This window comes from Enhydra lutris, unplaced genomic scaffold (assembly GCF_002288905.1).
Source record: "Enhydra lutris kenyoni isolate GAN:26980312 unplaced genomic scaffold, ASM228890v2 scaffoldscaffold30, whole genome shotgun sequence".
Taxonomy (NCBI): domain Eukaryota; kingdom Metazoa; phylum Chordata; class Mammalia; order Carnivora; family Mustelidae; genus Enhydra; species Enhydra lutris.
In genome coordinates, this window is record NW_019154114.1 from 8,719,626 (window position 1) to 8,744,766 (window position 25,141).

At 44.4% G+C, this 25,141-nt stretch overlaps 1 protein-coding gene across 1 annotated transcript in view; it reads left to right on the top strand.

The window, feature by feature from the left end:
- Positions 1–25,141, top strand: part of LOC111153064 (polycystin 1 like 3, transient receptor potential channel interacting) — a 61,495-nt gene that overhangs the window by 7,334 nt on the left and 29,020 nt on the right. The window contains 16 exon segments of the mRNA XM_022511864.1: positions 1,720–1,827; positions 6,958–7,004; positions 9,330–9,578; positions 12,181–12,312; positions 14,645–14,821; positions 15,482–15,609; positions 15,704–15,830; positions 16,911–17,039; positions 17,373–17,604; positions 19,734–19,927; positions 21,940–22,170; positions 22,930–23,208; positions 23,666–23,846; positions 24,446–24,528; positions 24,530–24,639; positions 24,740–24,974. Of these exon segments, the coding sequence (XP_022367572.1) occupies positions 1,720–1,827; positions 6,958–7,004; positions 9,330–9,578; positions 12,181–12,312; positions 14,645–14,821; positions 15,482–15,609; positions 15,704–15,830; positions 16,911–17,039; positions 17,373–17,604; positions 19,734–19,927; positions 21,940–22,170; positions 22,930–23,208; positions 23,666–23,846; positions 24,446–24,528; positions 24,530–24,639; positions 24,740–24,974 (2,642 nt within the window).

A 25,141-nucleotide genomic window follows, 5' to 3' on the forward strand; every position in this document is an offset into this window, starting at 1 on the left:
GGAAGCAGGCTCCCTGCCGAGCAGAGAGCCTGATGCGGGACTCAATCCCAGGACCCTGAGATCATGACCTGAGCCGAAGGCAGCGGTTTAACCCACTGAGCCACCCAGGCGCCCTTTTTTTTTTTTTGGATAGAGATCACAAGTAGGCAGAGAGAGGAGGAAGCAGGCTCGATCCCAGGACCCTGAGATCATGACCTGAGCCGAAGGCAGAGGCTTTAACCCACTGAGCCACCCAGGCGCCCCAAGATACAGTTTCTAAGGAGAGGGATGTTTGGCAGTCTCTAGCAAAATTGCATGTACATCTACCCTTTGACCGAGCATTCCTGCTGCTGGGAATCTATCCCAAAGTTACACTGACAAAAATATAAAAAGACACATGAATGAGACTGTTCATTGTGGGTCTCTTTACAATAGCAAAAAAGTAGAAACAGTCCACAGGACACTGGTTGTAAAAAGAAATAAGGAATGTCTCTCTGTACTGCAGTGCTGTCGTTTCTATGTTTTTTTAGTGGAGAAAAGCAATCTGCAGAACAATGTATGGGATGCTACTTGAATCTAAGACAGAGGGTGATATGAACATAGGTAAATATATGCCTAACACATGCATGCATAAGCATAATAGAAAAACAAAAACTAATGAAAATGATTACTTGTGGGAGGGAGGGAATACGGCAGAAAGGACAGAAATAGAATTTAAATCTTTCTGAATGTAACTGGTTTCATAATTTTGACATTGGAACTCTATAAATGTTTTACATAAATAGAAAAAAAAGTTGTTTTTGTTTCTTAAAAATGAGGAAGAAGAACAGGAGAGGAATTGGATGTAGCAAGTTTAGACAATTTTTAAGATTAATTTTGCTCAAGAGCAAGAAGGAACTAGGGCAGCAGTTCATGAGGCAATGTGAATTGGTGGTTTGTCTTAAGACAGAAGAAAATAGTAGCCAGGACAGTGTCCTTGATCTGAGCTAGTGTGCAGCTAGAGGGGTTCGGTTTGGGTGGGAGCGCAGGGAGCTTGTTGGAGCAGGACAGAAGGTGGCATCTGTGGGTGTGGATGCTTACTGGTTGGGGGCAGATTTGGTGGCAGGACTCTGGAAGGGACCTTAATTGCTTCCATTTTCTTTTTGAAGCAAAAAGTAAGGTTATGACCTGCCTTGAGAGTGAAGATCAGGGACTTCCTTGTCATTGGAGGTACAGCAGAGGAGGACATGGGAAGGAGTCGTCTCAGGAGCAGAAGCACGAAGAGACCCAGGGGACACAGTATGACCTGAATTGAAGCGAGATCTAGTCAGTGAGGTGGTGTGATTTTGTCAAGCCATGTTGGGCAGCATGTGTGAGGAACAGCAAGTCAACACAAGGAAGCACGTTCAAGAACGTTATTCTTCACCTACTGAACTCTTTTCTCTCTACTGATAGGAATTACACACTACGAGGAGAATATTACACTTAGAACGTAATTTCTTAAAATGAAGTTAATTCTATCTTCTTAGTGTTGACCGAGTCAGGGGGCCTCATTTTGTGATGTTGGGGAGTAGAAGGTGTTGTGACGTCAAGAGCAGAAGAGCTCCTTGACAATTCCTATGTTCTTTAAAAAAAAAAAAAAGGTAGTAATCTTTCATGGTGTTGTCTTGATTACCATGTACGTGCTGGTGACAGCTATCTTACAGACTTAGAGCTAGAGCTACATACTAGCAATTATCTTTTCCATTGGCCTCCAAATAGATGCCTTTCCAGACCAAGACGAAAGACATGGAATGAATTCTCATTTACACGGGAGACCCGAGAAGACAAGAGGAGAAGTCCCAATAATGAGAAGCAAAAGGACCGCAGGTGATGGGTAGTGAGATCAATTCCTCTCTGGAAGGGTCGGTTAATGCTCAAGTGTGTCATCCTTTCATGTACGCCATCAATATTTGTTATGATCTGTTTTGTCTGATCTCATTATTGGAGTCTTTGTTCTCATTTTATAGATACTTATTTTCTTAATGGGCCTTTGGCCATCTTCTTTTCACATGTGTCTTAATAAAAGACAAGGTTTTCTCCCACAGAGTTTTCCATCCAAAGAGTCTTCTTAAAGTCCTTGCAGAGTCTTTCACATTGTGGTGTCCTCTGCCCCCCGCCTTTTTTTTGAAAAATAAATACTATTTAGGGAAGATGCATTAGCTTGAAATGACCTCAGTCAATACAGTGTTGGATGACTGTGGAGATCACCTGACCAACCAGGTGGAAAAAGAAACCAGTTTAAAGTACATCTGGTGATTATTCTGAGGGGTCTGACCTCACGTCTTCAAGTTTTAGATGTCTTTGTCAGCAAGCCCTCCAAAGACCCCTTAAAAGAGCAATCTAGAAAGTGCTATTGTAGACCCATGAATATCTTTCTGAAGAACAAATGTGAAAATCAGCTTCTCTAAATGCTTTTGTAACTGGGGACTTGTGAGGTGGACAAGAAGTGTTTCATAATAGCGTTAGATCGAAGTACAGTTGGTATGCTTCCAACACTGTTAAGTAATTACAGAAGTCACTCTGATGATAATTAAGGCACTGAGACTGAGGACGCATTTGAAAAGTTTCAGTAAAGCCAAGTGGCGAAAAGTGAATTTCCAGAGAGCAGTGCTGGGAAGTTAATACACTACTTCAGATGAGGCAGGGGTTTTTTTGTGTTTTTTTTTTTTTTAAGATTTTATTTATTTATTTGACAGAGATCACAAGTAGGCAAGAGAGGCAGGCAGAGAGAGAGAGGAAGGAAGCAGGCTCCCTGCTGAGCAGAGAGCCCAGGACCCTGGGATCATGACCTGAGCCAGAGGCAGAGGCTTTAACCCACTGAGCCACCCAGGCGCCCCAGATGAGGCGATTTTAAACGTGCCTTTGTGGAACAAGTTAACTACGTTAAGTAACTAGACATTAGACTGTTTCACTTACATCCTTAGAAATGATACAGTCAAGTTTGCCCTAAAATAACTATCTTTAAATCTCCTCATTGAGAAAGGAGGACTTTGCTTTTATTTGAGGAGTTGCCTTATATTTATGTATGCATGGTCCTTCGAAAAATTTTTTTTTCAATTTTTAAGTAATCTTTATGCCCAGTGTGGGGCTCAAATTCACAACCCTGAGATCAAGAATTGCTCCTCTACGCCAGCCAGGTGCCCCCCCCAAAGTCCTTGGAAAATTTTGTGTCACTTCATTTTACCTGTGTTCCTGTTAAATTTTGTGTAAATTGGTCTAATTATTTGATGCTGAGAATATTTTTTTTTTTTAAAGATTTTATTTATTTATTTGACAGACAGAGATCACAGGTAGGCAGAGAGGCAGGCAGAGAGAGGAAGGGAAGCAGGCTCCCTGCTGAGCAGAGAGCCCGATGCGGGGCTCGATCCCAGGACCCTGGGATCATGACCTGAGCCGAAGGCAGAGGCTTTAACCCACTGAGCCACCCAGGCGCCCCATATGCTGAGAATATTTTTATAGTAGAGTTTATCACACTTAAATGTGTTTTAATAACTGATGTCATTTCCGGCCTTGTTCTGTGCTTTCTGGGTCTAATCCTTCCTTGCTGCTTTTTTCGTCCTTTGTTGGAATTTTGCCCTTCAGTACTCTTCTTTTAATTGTTTGCCTTCAAGGAGTTGCTCTTTTTGAAAACACATTCACGCACCTGTGTTTCTCTAATGGTTGGGCTCCGAAGTGAAACAGTCTCTTTTGGAGCCCCCTCATCTGGTTAAAGGAATATAATACATGTTTGTTTTTCCTTCCCTCCATAGATTTTGTTAGTATAGTGTGTGGATTTTTTTCAGGTTATTGTTATGTTGGCTTTTTTTTTTTTTAAGATTTTATTTATTTATTTGACAGAGAGAGAGTGAGAGCACAAGTAGGCAGAGCGGCAGGCAGAGAGAGAGGGAGAAACAGGCTCTCAGCCGAGCAAGGAGCCCGATGCGGGACTCAATCCCAGGATGCTGGGATCATGACCGAAGCCCAAGGCAGCCATTTAACTGACTGAGCCAACCAGGCGTCCCTATTATATTTGTTTTGTTTTTTAAGATTTTGTTTATTTATTTGACAGAGAGTTCACAAGCAGGCCGCGAGAGAGGAGGAAGCAGGCTCCCCGCTGAGCAGAGAGTCCGATGTGGGGCTCCATCGCAGGACCTGAGATGATGACCTGAGCCGAAGGCAGAGGCTTTAACCCACTGAGCCACCCAGGCGCCCCATATTGGTTCTTTAAAATAGATTTTATTTATTTATTTGAGAGAGAGTAAGGGAAAGAGCAGAGGGAGAGGAAGAGGGAGAGAATCTCAAGCAGACTGCACAGAGCCTGACATGGGGCACAGTCTCACAACCCTGAGATCGTGACCTGAGCTGAAACCAAGAGTTGGATGCTTAAGCAACTGAGCCACCTGGGGCGCCCTTGTTTTTTTAATATGTAACTTAAGAATACTTCTTAAAAACTTTTGTCAAAGTCCTATTTCCAGCAAATTAGAACATATATCTGTTTTAACTGGCTTCACATTTAGCACCAATCATTTTTATACCGTAACTTTACCCTTTTTGAGCTCTTAATTTTCTATCATTTCTATTCCAGTTGTTTTTACAAGGAAGATCCACTGGTGGAAATATTTTGGGAACTCATGGATACTCAAAATGTCTTTCTAGCCCCTTCCCAATAGGCCATGTTTTAGCAGGATGTACAAGTTAAAAACATAGGGTCAGTTGCTGTAACAGAAGTCAGAACGGAAGCTTGAACAAATGGAAGTTCCTTTCTCTTCCACATCACAGTGTAAATTAAGTAAGGAGTCCAGGGCTGAGAAGTTGCCTCCATAGTTTACGAGACCTAAGCTCTTCCTGCCTTGTTCTACTGTCATCACCTTGTGACTTGCATCTCATGGTCTATAAAAGCTGTGTTAGATCCCTGCCTCCATGATCACGTTCTATCAACTAGGAAGAGAAGGGAAAATGGGAAACCTGATTCTTTCCTTTAAGGGCATAGCCTGGAATTGCACGTTACTTCTCATATCCCATTGGCCGGGAGCTGATCACAATGCCATGCTGCTGCTATCGAGGGAGGCTGGGAAATGTAGTCCTTAATGGGGCTACCGTGTTTCTTTAGAAGAAGGGGTGGGGGATAAGCAGTAGTCTGCAGTACAAGGAACAGCCTTTCCTTTCTCAGCCTTCCCCTCAAAACTCTGCAGACACCATTCCCTTGCTTTTTGGAATTTAATGTTATCTTGGAAAAGAATATAGTCAGACTTTTTTTTTTTTTTTTTAAAGATTTTATTTATTTGACACACAGAAAGAGAAATCACAAGCAGGCAGAGAGGCAGGCAGAGAGAGAGAGAGAGAGGAGGAAACAGGCTCCCTACTCAGCAGAGAGCCCGACGTGGGGCTCGATCCCAGGACCCCGAGATCATGACCTGAGCCGAAGGCAGAGGCTTTAACCCACTGAGCCACCCAGGTGCCCCTAGTCAGACTTTTTTTTAAAAAAAAACAGGTAGCCTTTTTCCCCCCTCTATCAGATTGTAAAATTTCTTAATCCTTGTAATACGGAAGTTTTCTTAGCAGGTATCCAGGTCACTTTTCACTGATTTTGCCTAAAATGTGATATTATATATACACATTTTTCTTAGTTCATGAAAATTCTATTCTCTTTTACCTATACATCACTTACATTTCTAGTTCTAGTTCTAGTTTTGTCCATAGGAAATACCAGTTATCAGGGCACCTGGGTGGCACCCTGTGCCCCCCCTCCCCCTCCTACCCTCCCTCCCTCCTCACCCCCAAACGCTCACACATGGGCTGTTACTCTAAAAAATAAAGAGGAAAAAGAAAGACATGGCAACTAATCAGTACATCTCAGAACTCTGTCCTCCCCCAGCAGTAGTGGTTACAATGATTCTTTGCTAAATAAGACCTATCAGTCCTATCAAGGCAGAGAGACTGTTACAGGAAGAGAGAGAGATGGCAGAGCAGGCTCGTTGTAGCCAGATAAATTGTAATGGGTCTAGAGCACATGGCTTGAAAGAAGTCAACCTAAGTTAATAGCAAACAGTCATGTTAACACACTAGTAGTGCCTTCAGATCATGGTTTTCTTACTGGAAAATGTGGAAAGGGAATGAAAGCAATAACCGAGCTCTGGTAAAATGTCAATGATCATTTTCTAAACTATCAGACTACAGGGATGCCTGGGCGGCTCAGTCTGTTACACATCCAACTCTTGGTTTTGGCTCAGGTCATGATCTTGGGCTGCTGGGATTGAGCTGAATAGAGAGTCCGCTTCCCCTCTCCCTCTGCCCCTCACCTCCACTCATGCTCTCTCTCTTGCTTTACTTTCTCTCTCAAATAATTGAATAAAAAATTCTTTTAAAAAATTCTTTGAAAGAGGGGCGCCTGGGTGGCTCAGTCGTTAAGCATCTGCCTTCGGCTCAGGTCATGATCCCAGGCTCCCAGGGTCGAGCCCCACATCGGGCTCCCTGCTTGGCAGGAAGCCTGCTTCTTCCTCTCCCACTCCCTCTCTGTGTCTCTCTCTGTCAAATAAATAAATAAAATCTTTTTAAAAAATTCTTTGAAAGTATTAGATTATGGCCATACCACCCTGAACGCACCCAATCTCATCTAAAACTATCAGAAATGTGCTCTGATTTATTAATAGGGAGCCTCTCCTTTTGGTGAAATGATGAGGCAAATATTTCCACAGTAATACTTATGTACTGACAACTTTACAACCGATCTGATTTAAATATTTTTATACTGGGGGTCTTTGAAGAATAAACCAGATGAGACATTAGTGGTTGGTGACTCTTCAGCTCTGGAATCCTAGCTTTTCTCCAGAATTATCAGCGGAAAGTGGTCACTTCGGTTCCCTATATAAAATGATGTGCATTGTTTTCTGCCAAGAATAAGACATCCTTAAATAGGAAGAAATATCTCTATCCTAGACTTTTACTTGAACTTAGTCTGCTTTCTTCTTTCTGTGGCAGCCGCTTACCCTGCAGCCGCCTGTCACCGCCCCGCTCGCACTAATCTTGTAAGTACGTCCCCGGACAGCACACATCTGGGATTGGTCACCTCTGCCCTTCCTGGTGGGTTCCGCCAGAACACCACTCTGGCTCACCAAGGGCCCCAGGTGTAGTTTTCTCATAAGGAAAGCAAAGTACTTACATGCAGGAAAGAACCAGGTTGAGTGGATGCTTTACTAACAATATTTTTAAAGGCTCCTCTGGCTTTCGTGTTGTTATAATTATCATTTGTTGGTTGGTTGGTTATTCCCTGCTTTATTCCAAAAACGACTTGTGATACCTTACAAAAGGATATGCAGTATGATAAAATTTAAATTTCTTTTTAAAAAGGAAAAAAAGGGGGGGGGGCACCTGGGTGGCTCAGTGGGTTAAAGCCTTTGCATTCAGCTCAGGTCATGATCCCAGGATCCTGGGATCGAGTCCCGCATCGGCTTCTCTGCTCGGCAGGGAGCCTGCTTCCCTTCCTCTTTCTCTGCCTGCCTCTCTGCCTACTTGTGATCTCTGTCAAATAAATAAATAAAATATTTTTAAAAAGGGGGAAAAAAAAAAAGGATGCCTGGGTGGCTCAGTCAGTTAAGCATCTGCCTTTTGGCTCAGGTTATGATCCCAGAGTCCTGGGATTGAGTCCCGCGTCAGGCTCCCTGCTTAATGGGGAGCGTGCTTCTCCCTCTGCCTGCTGCTCCCTTCCTCTGCTTGTTCGTGCTTGCTCTCTCGCTCTCTCTCTGACAAAGTAGAGACTGACTCTGACTGAGTAGAGAGCCTGATGTGGGTAAGGCAGAGGCTTATCCCACTGAGCCACCCAGGTGCCTCAATAAATAAATTCTTTTTAAAAATAAAGAAATAACAAAACAAAAAATAATTAAAAAGGAAAAAAATATCTGCATGGAAGGAAAATAAAAGTAGGAACTGTATAATCTATAAAATTTCACATTCAAGAAATTTCTCGGCCTTTTTGCCTTTGTGTCCTACATAGGAACCTTTCAGTGGTTGTCTAAAGATAGACTTACATTTACTTGACCCACTGCAAAAAACTGTTTCTAGTTGTGTGAAAGAGAACAAGGATGAGGTCAAAAATCCCTGAAGTGAGAATTTTTCTAAGAGATGTTCTACAGAATAGTAACCAATATTGCTTAAAACATTTCCAGAAGGAAAGAAAACAAAGAGTTTTGACCGTAGGACTTCTCTGTCTTTCACCTGGCCAGACCTAACCACTTCCTACCAGTTTCACCACTATCACACCATAGTCTAAACCACCATCATCTCCCAGCCGAACTTGGCATCTGCCTCCTGCTCATCTCTCCCTGCTTCTGTCCACGACCCTTTTCTGTCAGTTCTCACAACAGCAATCAGAGGAGCGATCTTTTACAACACAAGTCAGCTCACGCTGCTGTTCCTCAAAGTCCCCAATTGTCTTCCCATCTCATTCAAGGTAAAGTCCTACTCTTCTCCATTGCCTGACATATGAATGCTCTCCCCAGTCCCATCCCTCATTCCCACCCCCAACCCCAGGATATTTCTGATCTCCCCTACATCCTAGTTCTGCTCATCTAGCCTCCTGCTCTTCTTTAGACAAACCCATCAGGCTGTGACCTCAGGGCCTTTGCACTTCTCACATTCCTGTCTCCAGTATATTGGAAGAGCCTTCTCCCTTTATTTCAACTCTCAGCAAAAATGCTGTCTCATACCTCTGAGTACCCTATCTGAAGCACACTGTTTCCTTTCATCTGTTTACTCTTACTATTTTTCTGCATTTAATACGTAATATAATTTGCCTCCACCTTGAAAATGGAGGCTCCATGAGGGCAAGAACTTGGTTTATTTTGGTCATTGCTATATCCCTAGTTCCCCAAATCATCCTTTGGCATGCGGTAGATGTCTAATTAGTACTTACTGAATGGTTGATAATAAATACACTAATGTAAATTGTGAATCTTTTTTTTTAAAGATTTATTTATTTATTTATTTGACAGAGAGAGAGAGAGAGAGAGAGAGACATAGAGAGGGAACACAAGCAGGGGGAGTGGGAGAGGGAGAAGCAGGCTCCCCGCTGAGCAGGGAGCCCAATGCAGGGATCCCAGGACCCTGGGATCATGACCTGACCTGAAGGCAGAGGCTTAATGCACTGAGCCACTCAGGCGCCCCTAAATTGTGAATCTTAAAGAGGGTAATATTGGATGCCACTTTTTCAAAACTGTTTGAGCACTGGACCTTTTTGAGAAAAATACCCAGTATTACCTCATGGGACATGGGAATGCCAGAATAATTTTGTAAACTCTGCCTTAATTTTCACTTGGTAGAATCAGATTCAGCCTTTTCTTTTATGTACCTTTCAGTCCAAGATCCTGTGTCTTCCCATCAGCCCATTTCCTTCAGCACTCCCCACAGTCACACGGCGGGTCATGGCAGTGACCTCAATGCCTACCAGCCAGCCTTTCCCTGGCACGCTGGAGCTCACCAGACCGGAGCTTGAAACACAGTCCGGGCAAGCTGTGGTCGAGGTGACCTCAAGCCGCAGAGAGGACTCCCAGGCAGAGGTCTTTACCACTAACCTACAGATGTCACTTCAGGACGCATCTGATCAGGTAAGTACAGAAAACAAGAGGTCACCCTGGGGACATTTGTGACACTGCGAAAGTACTTCTATTCTTTCCTTCGATTTTGGTGATGCTTCCAGCATAGCTGTGTGAGGAAGGGGCCCAGTTCGCTCTCTACCTCTGAGCAGAACCGTACCTCAGAGGACCTGACGGACCAGCGTTTGCCCCAGTGAGAAGCAAGCAGTGAGCGAGTCTCTGGCAATAGTCCACAGTGGATTCCATATCCCCCCTCGGGATTTTAATGTCTTATTTTTATTTAATGCTCTTTAATTTAGTACTTCAGATGGGGAGGAAGTTTTGTCTACCTGCCCCAATTTTCTGGCACTGGCAAATACTTCTGGACTGTTCTTCCTACTCACCATCCCTGCTCTCCTTTCTCCTTTGTTCCCTTTTCCCCCACAAACTTCAAAAAAAGCAAAGCTACTTTGATCATGTTGACTGCAGAAAATCATCCTGCCTCTCCTTCCCTATCATTTTTTTTAAAGATTTTTAATTTATTTATTTGACAGACAGAGATCACAAGTAGGCAGAGAAGCAGGCAGAGAGAGAGGGAAGCAGGTTCCCTGTTGAGCAGAGAGCCCGATGCAGGGCTCGATCCCAGGACTCTGGGATCATGACCTGAGCCGAAGGCAGAGGCTTTAACCCACTGAGCCACCCAGGCGCCCCCCTATCATTTTTTTTTTAACACACGCCTTACTTACATGCCGTCTAACATTTTCTTGCTCAAAGATAATCCTGCTTATGCTGGATCTGCTTCCAGTGGGAATTGGAACTAGATGTTCATTATTGTTTCAGTTAGTACTATGTCTCCTGGCAGAAAAACTCAACCCAGTAGCTTACACACAGAGTGCTTTGTTTCCTTAAACAGAGAGAAGTCTGAAGTATAGAACACCCAAAAAGGCCTACAAATAAATTATGAGGAAAATTAAGAGAATTTATCAGTGTTGCTGAATACCAGATCAATATCAATAAAGCTAATTGTACTTTTAAATAGCAGCAGCAATCGGTTAGAAAATTAGATTTAAAAAAAAAAAACTAAAATAGCAGGGGCTCCTGGGTGGCTCAGTCACTTAAGCCTCTGATTCTTTTTTTTTGTTTTGTTTTGTTTTGTTTTTAAGCCTCTGATTCTTGATTTTGGCTCAGTCATGATCTTAGGGTCCTGAGATGGAGCCCCGTATAGTTGGGCTTCACACTCGGGCGGCAGGGGAAGCCACTTTGGAATTCCCCCCTCTCCCCTGCCCCTCCTCTGCTCCTTACATAGGGTTGCTCTCTTATAAAATAAAATTAAATAAGTTAATTAAATAAATAAATAAATAAATAAATAAAATTAAATAGAAAGTACCTAGGAGTAAATCTATCCAAAGATGGGCAAAACCTCTATGGAGACAACTATAGAGCTTTATTAAGAGCCATTAAAGAAAGGCGAAGTGATGGGGCGCCTGGGTGGCTCAGCGGGTTGGGCCGCTGCCTTCGGCTCAGGTCGTGATCTCAGGGTTCTGGGATCGAGCCCCGCATCGAGCCCCGCATCGGGCTCTCTGCTCGGCGGGGAGCCTGCTTCCTCCTCTCTCTCTGCCTGCCTCTCTGCCTGCTTGTGATCTCTGTCTGTCAAATAAATAAATAAAATCTTTAAAAAAAAAAAAAAAGAAAGAAAGAAAGAAAGGCGAAGTGAATGGTGAGATCTACCATGCTTCAGCCCAGCTCTGCAACATCGCATAAACCGTCCTCAGTGTCCTTCCTGGCGGTAGGTAGAATGGCATTAAATACGACCTGACCTCCCCTGGAAAGCAGGCAGTTTCATGGCCTCTGGGTCTCACTCATACTTTTATTCCCGCTTTTTTACACCTTGGTCCCCAAGTATGGAACCGCAACTGGGTGGTCCTCAATTCTAAGATCACTCTGTAATTGATCTAACTTCCTGCAAACCCTGTGAATTACAAATAACCCTATTCAACTGTATGGCTTACAAGGGCTGTATCATGGCTGACTTTAAGGACTCTAACTCCTGAGCCCAGCTGCACAGAGTAGGCATTTAATAAAGATTTACTGAACATTGGCTGAACCAAGCTGCAGTGGGCTGTTCTCTAGAAATGGCAGCAAGTAGCTGGTATAAACAGAGATTATCTCAGGGTGGGACTTCTGGTTCAAAAGCAGTAGACTCTTAAAGAGTGGTTATTGTATGACCTTGGTATCTATTCCTCTATGAGAGAGGTAAAAATTCTATCCATTTGCAGAAAAGCTTCTGAAAGGAGTAACTGTTACAGGGAGCCTGTGATTCATGGAGTTTGTCATGTTAACTCTTTTTTTTTTTTTAAGATTTTTTATTTACTTATTTGACAGAGAGAGATCACAAGTAGGCATAGAGGCAGGCAGAGAGAGAGGAGGAAGCAGGCTCCCTGCCGAGCAGAGAGCCGGATGCGGGGCTCGATCCCAGGACCCTGGGATCATGACCTGAGCTGAAGGCATAGGCTTTAACCCACTGAGCCACCCAGGCGCCCCTGTCATGTTAACTCTTGTTAAAACAATGTCTCAAACTACTAACGTGCGGTCATTTTCTATAAATAATTCTGGCAAAATCCTTCATCCCCAACAGGTCATAAACAAGAAAGCAGGGAACATGAGCAAAGTGATTTATGGTTTACAAACTCACAACAAACTACAGACAGCTTGTGAAATGCTCCAGAAACTGACAGCCTTTATCCCAGGAATTTCTAAGTCAGCTCAGGTAAGCATAGGGTGATGGGGAGGAAACGAGATAGGAGAAAGGGGGAAGCAAAACAGAGACAAAGTATATAAAACAGAAAATACAAAATCTGGAGATGGTGCCCTGTGCAGAATTTTGCCCTATGAACTATTTCTTAGAGACTCGATATATTTAGCCAGAGTATTTATACCTTTAACTCTGAAGATGGCGAATAAATAAGTCAGTAGTGACCTTCTCAGGTATGCTGTGTTTCTTTTGTTCATTTATCAGGTTACTGCCTTTCTGATACATTTGTTAGACATCACAGGGGACAGAAACAGATCCACTCCTTGGCCGAGATAGAGCAGTTTAGCTCTGAAACAGACAATCGGCCTTCAGTGCACTGTGATATTTGCATCTGTGGCTGCCACAGTTATTCTCAGGAATTATTCGTGCCTGGCTCTGCTCCCTACACATAAGTAAACTAAGGGACTAGGATCTGTGAGCATTTTCATTTTTTCTTTTCCATGCCTTTTATTTTCAGATATTCTGCAATAAACCTATAAATGTAATCTGTGTTTATTTGGGCTTCTTCTTTTTCTCTTTCTTTCTTTCTTTCTTTTTTTTTTTTTTTTTTTGAGAGAAACAGAGAATATGTGTGTGGGCCAGGGGCTGGGGGGTCAGAGGGAGGGAGAGAGAGAGAACCTTAATCAGCCTCCATGCCCAGTGCAGAGCCCTGACATGGGAGCTCATTCTTAGGAATCTGCGACTGTGACCTGCGCCAAAATCGAGTCAGGCACTTAACCGACTGAGCCACCCAGGTACCCCTATTTGGGCTTCTTAATTATGGTAATAACGCATGCTTGTTATTAAAAAATCTGAAAAGCATATAGAGTTATAAAGCCAAAGCCCTCACCGTCTTTGTCCCTCTTGCTAATCCCATTCTCTAAATGTAGTCACTGTTACCAGATTATTACTAATTTGTCACGCATAGCCTGCCAGACTTTTTTCTATTCATGGACAAGTTTATCATTTTAACAACAATGAGGTTAAAGTATACAAATGTTTCGGCCTCTTGATTTTTTTTTTTTTTTTTTTTTTTACTTAATGCTGTGTCATGGATATCTTTGTGTCATACACTTAAATGAACCAGTCATTCTTCATGTGCATTTGTACATTTTTCATTTGTCCACCCTCAGAAACAGCATACTACCCATGAACATTCTTGTCCTTACATCACCAATTACTTATGCAGATGTTTCTGGGGAATAGAGTGCCAGAGATAGAAGCAGGGTCTTTTGCATTTTCAGTAGATGACAGAATTGTCTCAAAAGGCACTGTTCTGGGGCACCTGAGTGGCTTAGTTCGTTGGGCGTCTAACTCTTGATTTTGGCTCAGGTCATGATCTTGGGGTCATGGGATTGAGTCCTGCTGAGCATGGAGCCTGCTTGGGATTCTCTCTCTCCCTCCGCGCCCCCTACCCCACGTGCCCTCTCTCTCAAATAAATAAATAGGCACTGTTTTACATCCCTACCCACCATTGCCCATGCTCTCCCAATTTCAAAGGCAAGAAAAGAAAGAAAAGGAGGAGGGAACATTTTATTGATTACTGAGGACATTGAACATCATCATATGTATTGATTGACATTATGTCAATCAGTCACCTCTCAGTTGTTTCTTTGTGTCCTTTGTCCATTTTCCCTCCAATGGGTTGTTTGTCATTTTTTGTTGTGTGTTGGTAAGAGAGCTTTATTTACTATTGGTGTTGACCTTTTGTTATTTGTGTTGCAAATATTTTGTGCCCAGGTCTTATTTTTCATTTTGTCTTTTGGATCTTTTTTTTTAATGCAGAAGTTCTTAATAAATGTTACTTTGAGAACAAAAACATTTCAAAACCAAAACAGTCATAGCTACAGTGGATAGTCTGTCAATCTGCTTATCCTCTTACTTGTTTTGCGTGAGAACAACCTACCAAAAGGAGAATTGGGGTTTTCTGGTTCATTTAGAATTTTTCCTACTTTCTATGGTAAGTCAGTCTCGAAGGCTTTTGAGGCCCGAGTTTCAAGGGATAGTCTCCTCAGTGTTCCAGCCAGTACTGCCCTTTCCCTTTTTTTAGCTTAGTTTTGTGAATTAGCTGTTTGATCTACTTACCACTCCAGGAGGGTTCCGTCAGTTCCTTAGAATAACATGAAGTACGAATCCTCCCTATAGGTAATATGTATTTTCTTCTCCTGCCAGGTTGTAATAGTGCTTTTTTATAAAAATGTGTTTGAAATGCATAAAGAACATCGAACTCCTGATGAGAAGAGCATAAATAAATTCAAAACAGACAGAAACAGCTCAGGTGTGTGTGTTTGCTTCCTTAAACTCCCAGGTCAGTGTCCTCAGTCCACTTGGTGACCCGAATGGGCAGTTACCTGGGAGCGCATATGAGAGCAACAGCAGTCTGGGCTTCGAAAACCCCATGACTGTCTGCCTCATTCACTCCCTTGACGATGTCGTGGAAGCTGGTGAAGCCAGTCTGCAAAGATCCAAGCATGACATTGAGCAGGTAGGTGCAGGAGATGCTCATGTTGATCTCATTTTAGAAACTTTTTAATCGTCAGGGTGCCTGGGTGGCTCAGGAGTTTAAGCCTCTGCCTTCAGTTCAGGTCATGATCTCAGGGTCCTGGGATCGAGCTGCACATCAGGCTCTCTGCTCTGTGGGGAGCCTGCTTCCTCCTCTCTCTCTGCCTGCCTCTCTGCCTACTTGTGATCTCTGTCAAATAAATTTTAAAAATCTTAAAAAATAAAAGAAACTTTTTAATCATGAGGCCCCTGTGTGGCATAGTCGGTTAAGTGTCCAACTTTTGATTTTGGCTCAGGTCATGATCTCAGGGTCGTGAGATTGAGCCCAGCGTCGGGCTCTGTGCCCGGTGCAGAGTCTGCCTGAGATTCTTTCTCCCTCTGCTCCTCTCTCTCACTCCCTCTCTTTAAAAAAGGTCCAGGGCAGCTTATATCACAGGACGAAGAAATATGTCTTTGGGTGGCCCTCTTAGTTGATACAAAGGATGTTGTCTTTAGCCTGACTGGAAGTACTTTCTATGGGTCTTTTCCAAGAATGTCACCTTTCCTTATGTCACCATCAAGATCTTTGTTCCCTGTCCAGCCCCTCCAAAACCATTATCCACTGAGGTTACTCAGGTCACATAGTGATTTCTTCTAAATGCAGGTAGAAAATATGCTGGAAATGGCCTTGCTGGCCCTTGGAAAGATCCAAGAAGTATTTTTACAGCAGAACCGGGTTTCTGAGTCTTTAGTGACTATGACCTCTTCCTTTGCTACTCTGATGCTGAGCAGGTAACAGAGGAGGAAGGGGGAGAGTTTCCTTTTAGGTTTTTGTTCCTTAGAAAACACACAGAAATTTATTTCGCTTTAATTTCTCCTTCCTTAGCCAAAACATGTCAACCTGGCCTCTGAGCTCCTACAGTCTCTGGTCCCCAGCACCTGTGAGGTTAGTCTTTCCATCAACCTCAGCTTTGCAAGAGCTCTTGAACAGACACCCGGGAGTTAATGTCCAAGTGAGTGTGAAATTGATTCTGATCCGATCAGAAATGGGATTGAGGCTGCAGGCATTGAATGCCCCATGAAGGGTGTGCACCGGGAAATGTAAGCTCACCAGACCAAACAAAAGAAGGCTGGGTGCCCTGGATCTCTGTTTCACAGTGGTAGGAATGGAGGCCTCTTTTTTTTTTTTTTTTTTTAAGATTTTATTTTTTACTTTTGAGAGAGAGAGAGCACACAAGCTGAGGGAAGGGGTGGAGGGAGACACAGACTCCCTGCCAAACAGTGGGCCCGATGCAGGACTCAGTCCCAGGACTCTGGGATCAGGATGTGAGCTGAAGGCAGACGCTTAACTAACTGAGACACCTGGGGGCACAGGAATGGAGGCCTCTTAAAAATGATCCACGGTAGAAGTTGGGAGCATTAAACAGACTTTGGGATTTGACAGTTTCTGGGTTAGGGTTTGAATGGATGCATATACAGGGCGCCTGGGTGGCTCAGTGGGTTAAGCCTCTGCCTTGGGCTCAGGTCATGCTCTCAGGGTCCTGGGATTGAGTCCCACATTGGGCTCTGTGCTTGGCAGGGAGTCTTCTTCCTCCTTTCTCTCTGCCTGACTCTCTGCCTGCTTGTGATCTCTTTCTGTCAAATAAATAAAATCTTAAAAAAAAAAAAAAGTTTGAATTGGTGCATATACAAAGCTGGGAATACCTGGGTAAGTGTGGACTCAGTATATCAGCTTAGCCGCATCAGTACATTGTATTTCTTTCAGCGCTTACCTGACAAATAGAAGTAAGATTGGTGCCTTATCCGGGAGAGCAGAATACTTACTTCCTAGTAATCATGAATCCTCCAGGTATAAAGGTGTAAAAAAGTAATAATAATTCTGAGGGTCCCAAGTAAATGACTCATCTTCAATTAATTCTTCCCATATGGTGTTCTAATGAGAAATATTTCACTTAAGATATTAGCAAAGGGAAAAAATCCCATCATTTACTTTAATTATGGATACCTGACACCTTATTACCTATAGGGGTGTTATTTCTAAAGATTTTCTGAAGATTTCAGCAATGGATGAAACCGAGTTCTCTTGTCTCTAGGTAACAGGACTAGCTTTCAATCCCTTCAGGGATTTTGATGACAAGAACATTGTTGGAAGCATCGGAAGTGTGTTGCTAAGCTCTAATCATAAATTGTTCCAAGTCGATGACTTAATGGAAGATATCGAGGTATGACATGATTATTAGGGAATGAAACAGAAGGGAATAGGAATTCTTGGAGAACAGGATGGAAGAAAGTCATTTGAGATTCGCGGCAGTCCCATTGTTTGATTATTCCCATCTCCACTGGGGAGCTTCTACAAGGAGGTTACTTTTCCATTAGGAGAAGGTGTTTTGGTCTGAGATTGTTCTTGTCCCTTCACGCCTGGCTCTTTGTTACCTATTAATACTCAGGGAGGAAGACTTAGGAAGTCACATTCCATTTTCGCTAGAAAGGAGACTGAAAGACGTCAGTGGATGGACCATCATGAACTTGAAGATTGATTTACTGTCTCCTTCTAGATCATGCTGTGGAGAAATGTTAGCATGGAAAGCCATCACACCAGCGTCAACGTGAGCTCAGATCATTTTATTATTGTAGTGAACATCACTTCCCTGGAGAAATCCCTGATTGTATGCATAGAACCTGAAAGTCGCCTTTTAATGACACTCTACCTGGGGTTCCAGTATCAGCCGAACCACACCCACTTTGACCTGAACATCACCCTTCCAAAGACTCAGGTGTGGCAAAAAGGTAAAGCCCCAATCAGAAACTTACTTTTTCTTTTTTTAAAGATTTTATTTATTTATTTGACAGAGATCACAAGTAGGCAGAGAGAGAGAGAGGAAGGGAAGCAGGCTCCCTGCTGAGCAGAGAGCCCGATGCGGGGCTAAGTCCCAGGACCCTGGGATCATGACCTTAGCCGAAGGCAGAGGCTTAACCCACTGAGCCACCCAGGCGCCCCAGAAACTTACTTTGAAATCTTTGAAATGCATTTTCTTCTTCTTTTTTTTTTTTTTCCTTTTTATTTTGAGGTAACTGTGGGTTCTCATGCAATTGTGAAAAATTAAACAGATCTGTATCTCACCCAGTTTTTCCTATTGGTGACGTCCTACTTAACTACAGCACAATATCCGCGCCAGGAAATGACACTGGTACAATGCATTGACCTCATTGGGATTCACCAGTGTTACACGCACTCGTGTATGTGTGTTTATTAGTTCTATGGAATTGCATCACGTGTGTAAATATACATGACCATGAAATGCATTTTTTAAAAAGATGGATTGTGGAATGGATCGAGATCTATAGGTGATAAAGCAAATTTAGTAATTTTTTTTTAAGTTTTACTTATTTAAGCAATCTTCACACCCCATGTGGGGCTCAAACTCTTGACCCCAAGATCAAGAGTCACATGGTCTTCTGACTGAGCCAGCCAGGTGCCCCAAATTCAGTAAAATGTTAATTATAGAATTTGTTCGGGGATTATTTGGGTGTTCACTGTGTAATAGTCCACTTTCTGCATGGTTGAAAATTTCCATAATGTTGAGAATAAAATCCCAGCACAGTGGGTTATGTCTATATTTCAACCTTTATTTCTAATCTTAGGTTTGGGTAAGGACAGAGATGTCTCAGTAGGTCTTGGTGTAATACCAGACAGACTACTTTGTGGCTTAGAATAGTTAAGAATTTCTGCAATACATAAATAGGGCCTGGATATACTCGACCGAGAAACATAGTCACCAGATATCAACTTTAATACTGGGGAGTCGGGATGGGGTAACGGGGAGATGGGCACAAAGGAGGGCACGTAATGTGATGAGCACTGGGTGTTATTTAAAACTGATGCATCACTGAACTCTACCCCTGAAACTTGCAATACACTATATGTTAATTTAAAGAAAAAATTATTCTAAAGCTATAGGGAAGTCTTAAGAGCTAAGCCTTCGCATTTAAAAAACAATGGGATGGGGGGAGTCATTGGAATGGATAAAGCATGTCGTAGTCTCCTTCTGTTACGGTCTGCCGGTGCTGAGTGAGCTGCCCCTGGCTCTCGTGTCGGCCTCACTGACACAGAGCTCACTGCTGCAAGGCTCTGTCTGCGCTACCAGTGGGCTCTCTCCCCATTCGGAGCACGCGCTCCCATCTTCCGTGCCTGTCTTGACAGTATCATATTTGGAACTGGAGGGGATCTTAGACAACCTCTGGTCCAGAGTCCTTGTCTGAAAAGTGAGAAAGCTAGGGATATTGTGGGACTCGCCATAGCCCTTCCCAGCCACCTGGTGACAGAGCCAGACCTGGAATCAGGGCTCTTTCCTGCAATCAGTCTGGCTCTTTCCATCATTGCTTCGTTTGGGGGCTTCTTTTGCTTGCTAGGTCTTATAGCTACTCGTTGTGATGGATGACGATTTCATTTTTCTAAAATTCATAAAATCCTGACCCGTTAGACCTAAATCTTCATTCGTCAAAAAAAAAAAATACAGTTTCTTATTGGAACAGGAGTGATGCAGAGCCCCAGGTTGTATCACCAGTCATTATCTGGAAAATCATTTGTGGGGCGCCTGCGTGGTACAGTCAGGTAAGCGTCCGACCCTTGGTTTTGGCTCCGATCATGAGGTCAGGGTCATGGGATCCAGCTGTGCTCAGCACAGATTCTTCCTGAGAATCTCTCTCCCTCTCCCTCTGCTCCTCCTGCTCATAGTGCACTTGTGCACACGCTCTCTCTCTCTCAAATGTTAAGAAAACAAAATCATTTGTTAATTCCAGGCTTAATCATTTCCCTATTTGTAAAATAATGATAATAATACATCCTTCATAAGGAAGGTTCTCATGGTACTTTTGTCCCATTTAAAAGGCAACTAAGCACCGTTCTTGGTTCTCAGCTGAGGAATATACATGGGTGCTGAGCCCAGAGAGCCTGCGGCACGGGACTGGCACCTACCACGTGATGGCCACATGGAATGAAAGCAAGGAGAGCGCCCAGCAGACGCCCGCCTGGTTCTCGGTGGTGACGGCCGTCACGCAGTGTTATTTCTGGGACAGCCACAACAGCATGTGGAAGAGCCGTGGATGCCACGTAAGAAGCCACGCCACTTGCTCTTTCTCTACCGCCTGCGCAGGCATGAAATGCAGAGCATCTCCTACCTTGTTTGGCAGGGAGGGAACCTAGAAAGAAAAATCAGCAGAAGGGAAATAAGTCAGCCTGGGAAAAACGGAGAAGGAATGTGTGTAGCGGGCCAGGACAGTGTGCCTCTTTGGAGCTGGCTTGTGCCCCATATGTGTAATTCCTTTCCTAAACTCAGTCCAGGGTGAATCTGACAGTTTTAGATATAGTAATATGCAGGAGTTCTACAAATATTAAATATGTGGTGGGTAAAAGGAAAACTTCTTGCTTAATAAAAGAGAACTTTTAGGGGTGCCTGGGTGGCTCAGTTGTTAAGTGTCTGCCTTCAGCTCAGGTCATGATCCTAGGGTTCTGGGGTCGAGCCCCATATCCGGCTCCCTGCTCAGCGGGGGGGCTTCTTTCTCTCTCACTCCTGCTTCCCCTGCTTTTATTCTTTTTCTCTGGCAAATAAAATCTTCAAAAAATAAAAATTAAAAAAAGAGAACTTTTATAAAAATAAGCTAGCTGAGGAATCTGGGTGGCTCAGTCAGTTAAGCATCTGCCTTCAGCTCAGGTCATGATCCTGGGGTCCTGGGATCGAGCCCTACATCGGGCTCTCTGCTCAGCGGGAACCTGCTTCCCCCTCTCTCTCTGACTGCCTCTCTGCCTACTTGTGATCTCTGTCTGTCAAATGAATAAATAAAATCTTTTTTAAAAAATCTTTTAAAAAAAATGGCACTCTGCATTTTCATGCTGGTGAATTTGTGCGATCCCGTCTGATTTAAGTCCTGGTTCAATTGCACAAAGACTGTGGTGCAAGGTTCTGGAAATCATGAGGCTGTTCGTAAAAGAGCTGAGAGGGGTCATTCACATGGGAATAGAGGGAAAGAGGATGCTCTGGAAGGCACTGACACCATTCATGGCCTCAGCAGAGATTTCTGGAAGATCTGGAACAAAGCCTTTCTAGCAAATCCTCTACCTGGGAGCCTGTTCAATGGCAGATTCTGTTGTAGTAAAGGAGGGTGGGACCTGAGCTTCTGCTTTTCTAACAGGCTCCCAGGTGATGTCAGTGCTCCGAGTTGCGGAGACGGCACTTTGAATAGCAAGACTCACCCAGCAGTGACCCCACTACTCACAAAAAGCACCAGGGGGTTTCCTGCCTCCTTGAAGGCCTATACAGCGTTTGGACCCCCATGCAAGGAACAGAGCTGCCGGAGTCCTCCCAGGCCAAGAGATAGACCCGGCACCCAGAGCTTGACCTTGTGGCATGGAAAACAGTCAGTCATACTGACACACGAGTGTTGCTGGGCATGCTTTGGGTCTCTGTGTAAATGGTACCATTTGTACCATTCTTCTTTAACTTTTTTTTTTTTTAAGATTTTATTTATTTGACACGGAGAGAGAGCACAAGCAAGAGGAGTGGGAGAGGGAGAAGCAGACTCCCTGCTGAGCAGAGAGACTGATGCGGGGCTCAATTCCAGGACCCTGGGATCATGACCTGAGCCAAAGGCAGACGCTTAACCGACTGAGCCACTCAGGTGTCCCCTTTAACTTGTATTTTTCACTCAGCATTTATGCACAATGCTATTATCTGGCTCTGACTCATTCATTTTAACTGCTAGAGAATATTCCATCAGTAGAGAGTAGTAGCCCTCTATTTCTTTGTATGTTCTGCTGTTACTGGACATACACAGGTCGTTTCCGATTCTTTGGTTATGAACAGCAACGACGGAAACATTCTTTCTCACGTCTCCTTGTGCGCATGTGCAGACTTCCCCTGGGGTCTGTGTTCACCCCTGGAATGGCCGGAGGCCGAGGCTGCCAGATCGCTCTACATGCTGCTTCCCCCGGCCTCCGTGACCACCAGCGGTGAATATGCAGCCCGGACAGTTTTCCCTCTCAGAACTGCCTATGTTTGTGTTTTATGATTATCCCTTCCTTAGCACTCTGTTCAGTTAGAATCAGCGTCTTGATTCTAATTACAGGTTGGGCCACAGAGCATGGTTTTGAGGACGCAGTGTCTCTGTAACCGCCTGGCCTACTTCGGCAGCAACTTCTTCATTGTGCCTCGGACCGTGAACATTAAGGACACGATCAAGCTGTTCCTTCACGTGACCAACAACCCTGTTGGGGTGTCTTTGCTGGCCAGCCTTTTAGGATTCTATATACTCACGTGTGTGTGGGCTTGGAGAAAGGATCAAGCAGACATGCAGAAGGTGAGACATTGATTCTAGAAGCTTTGCCACAGTGTCTTGAGTGTGTTGAACAAGATGGAAAAAACCCTTGACCAGAAGAGGCTGGTAGCGTGGTACTATGTGGCGTAGAAATTCAGGGGGGACTTTTCCCTCATGTCTCCTGTCTGCTTAGCAACTTAATGCTCTATCTTTTTTTTTTTTTTTTTCTTTTCCTTTAGTGGAAGTTGAACCCTCCTGTGTTTTGTTTAGGTTAGGAATCACACAGAACATCTAGAGAACTTAACCAAAATCGAATGCAAGTTTGTCTCACTTTATACATTGGATATAAAATTATGTGGAAGTGAAATGATAATTTCATGTAACTGTGATAGATAAGAAACCTGTAAGGAATCTCTTTTTTGAACAACAACAAAAAATCCCTTGATGGCATCCTCTTTTTTTTTAAGGATTTATTTATTTATTTTAGAAAGAGCAAGTGCAGCAGCACGGCTGAGAGAGACTAGCCAGGTGCGGGTGAGCCTGGCATGGGGTGTTGGTGGCGCGCAATCCTTTCACTGTATCGCACCCTCCTTCCTTTCAGGGTCAGAAACAGGGTCCTGAGGTGCCTTTGTTTTCGCTTTGCTTTGAATGCTCTAACAGACTTCCACCCTGTTCCCGTTCATGAATGAGTGAAGCAGCCTTGGGAACGGCACGTCAGTCTTAGCCTTAGATGTCCTGTCCCTAGATAATGTCCGTGAGGATGTCCTGTCTTTGGATAATCATGGCTGACTTGCCAAACAGATGCCTAAAGCTGGGAGGGCAATGACTGAGATGACTTCAGCTCTTGAGGATGAAGGCGGCTGTCATGTTCTTCTTCCAGTGGGTCCGTTTCCTGTGACCTGGTCCCAGCTGCTCACCAGCGTCCAAACTGCTGTCCTCCTCTTCCCCGTCAATCTTGTAATTGGGCGCCTCTTCCCGCTGATCCAGCCACACGAACCCCTGCCTCCCTTTCCTCCCAGACAAGCCTCCTGCCTCCCAGAGGCTCCTTTTGAGCCTCTGTCTCTCACAGAGGTGGCTGAGGTAAGCCTGCCACCTAATTTTATAAGTAGATGGCAGGCCCTGCTTCTACGTGTAGCAAGAATGGTCAGTGGAGAGGATCTCCTAGAAGGCTTGTGGGTCCCATTAACCTTGACAGCTTTTCCCTAAGTCCTGTGCCCTGGCCATGATGCTCATGCCCCTCGTCTCTCCTCTTGATATATTCTGAGGACTGGATGTGAGTCCAGAAGGTACTACTCTCCAGTTTTCGTTGGTGATGTTTGATCCAGCTGTCCCCTCTTTCTTTCTGTAATCCCTCATAAAACTAGTTTTGAAGCTACTGGGAGGAGACTTCTTTCTGAGAAAGGAGAAAGAAAATGAAAAATAGAGGTTCTTCCCACTGAGCATTCACTCTCAGAGTAAAGAGATGACCCTGCCACGTATAACTGCTGTCAGTCCCGGGCGAATGTCAGACTTTTTCTCATCTTGGCTCCACATTCAGGAATTGAAGGAAACGGTGGGATTCCTGCTCAGGAGAAACACCTACCAACTCCCGGAGTGGGAACAATCTTTATGGGCGTCTCACAGCATTAACAAGATGGCACAGCTTTTAGCCAGCCTCGTCTCTTCTCACTTGGAGGGTCCCGGCTCTCCTCAGCGGGCAGGACCCCATCCGGCAAATGGTAAAGCTCCGCAGGTGTTGGTAACTGACGTGTTCTCTGCCTCTCACTTCCTCCTCCCTCTCGGCATAACCAACAGGCACCGTAGAACCTTCTGCTTCCGTTTCCTTAAACTTCCAGTAGAGCTGATCGCTTTCGAGACAGTATATCTGGTGATACAAAGTAAAGGATGAAGGAAAAACCCACAGAAATGCCCTCTGTTTCAGACCCCCTCACACTCCATCTGCTTTGCTAGGAGCTCTTGAGACTTGTCATTCTTTTTCTTCTATGGAACAGGCAGATTAGGGGATTTATGGAATCTTGAATATAGTTTACCTCCCACTGGGCACTTAACACCATTCTGGTGAAGAAAGCCCAATTCGGTTTCAATTTGAATTTGCTTCTAGATCAAAAGTTGTGTTTTCTTTTTTATTCTGGATCCAAGTGTAGAATTTTAGAAATTGTTATTAGCAAGTCACCAACATGCTCAGAGAAGACAGTCGTTAATTGCTGGGTCCAGTCTCCATGGTCTGGGAAATGGAACGCCCTCACCTGTGAATGACTTGCTCCTCTCTGCCACTAGTGCCTGTCCCTTGACATGTCAGCCCGGCCTGTATTTGCAGTGGTTCCTGAAAGCCACCATCGTCTGTCCCGTTACCTGCTCGGAGTTCTGCAGCGGCTGCAGTCGCATTTACGCGCCCTGGGTCCCCCCCCAGGCCGACCGGCCTCGTGACGTCCTCTATGCCACCGACCGACTGCAAAAACTCAAGGAGCTCTCGGAAACACGTATTCTTCCCACAGAGCAGGGGCCCTCCAGGTAAGGCCCCAAACCAGGCTTCCCGCATCAGCCATAATCTTCCTGCATCTCTCTCTCAGCTGTTGCCTTTCAGCTGATTCCTTCCACCTCTGTTCTTAAGGGAGGCCACCAGTTTCCCCATCCTGAGCCCAGAAGAAGGGAGGAAGCCCATGGCTCACGGCCTGCGCCGAGGGTTGACTTACCTCTGCTGGCTCTTCCTGGGCGTCGCTAGCCCGGCTGCAGCCTTTTTTACTGCACTTTATAGCTTGGAACTGACCAGAGAGCAGGCCACCAGCTGGGGCATGTCAGTGATGTTATCCGTGCTTCACAACCTCGTCATCAGCCAGCACGTCAAGGTACGTGAAAACGGGGCGTCCCAGCATGGGGGGGTGGGGAGGGACCCACTCGCGCTGCAGGCTGCTCACTTGGGAAGATGACACCCTTGGGTGTCAATTCAAAGTGCCTAACGGTTCTGACAATTTGACCCAAAAAAGAGAAAACAGCAAAAATAGGCAGAATGAAA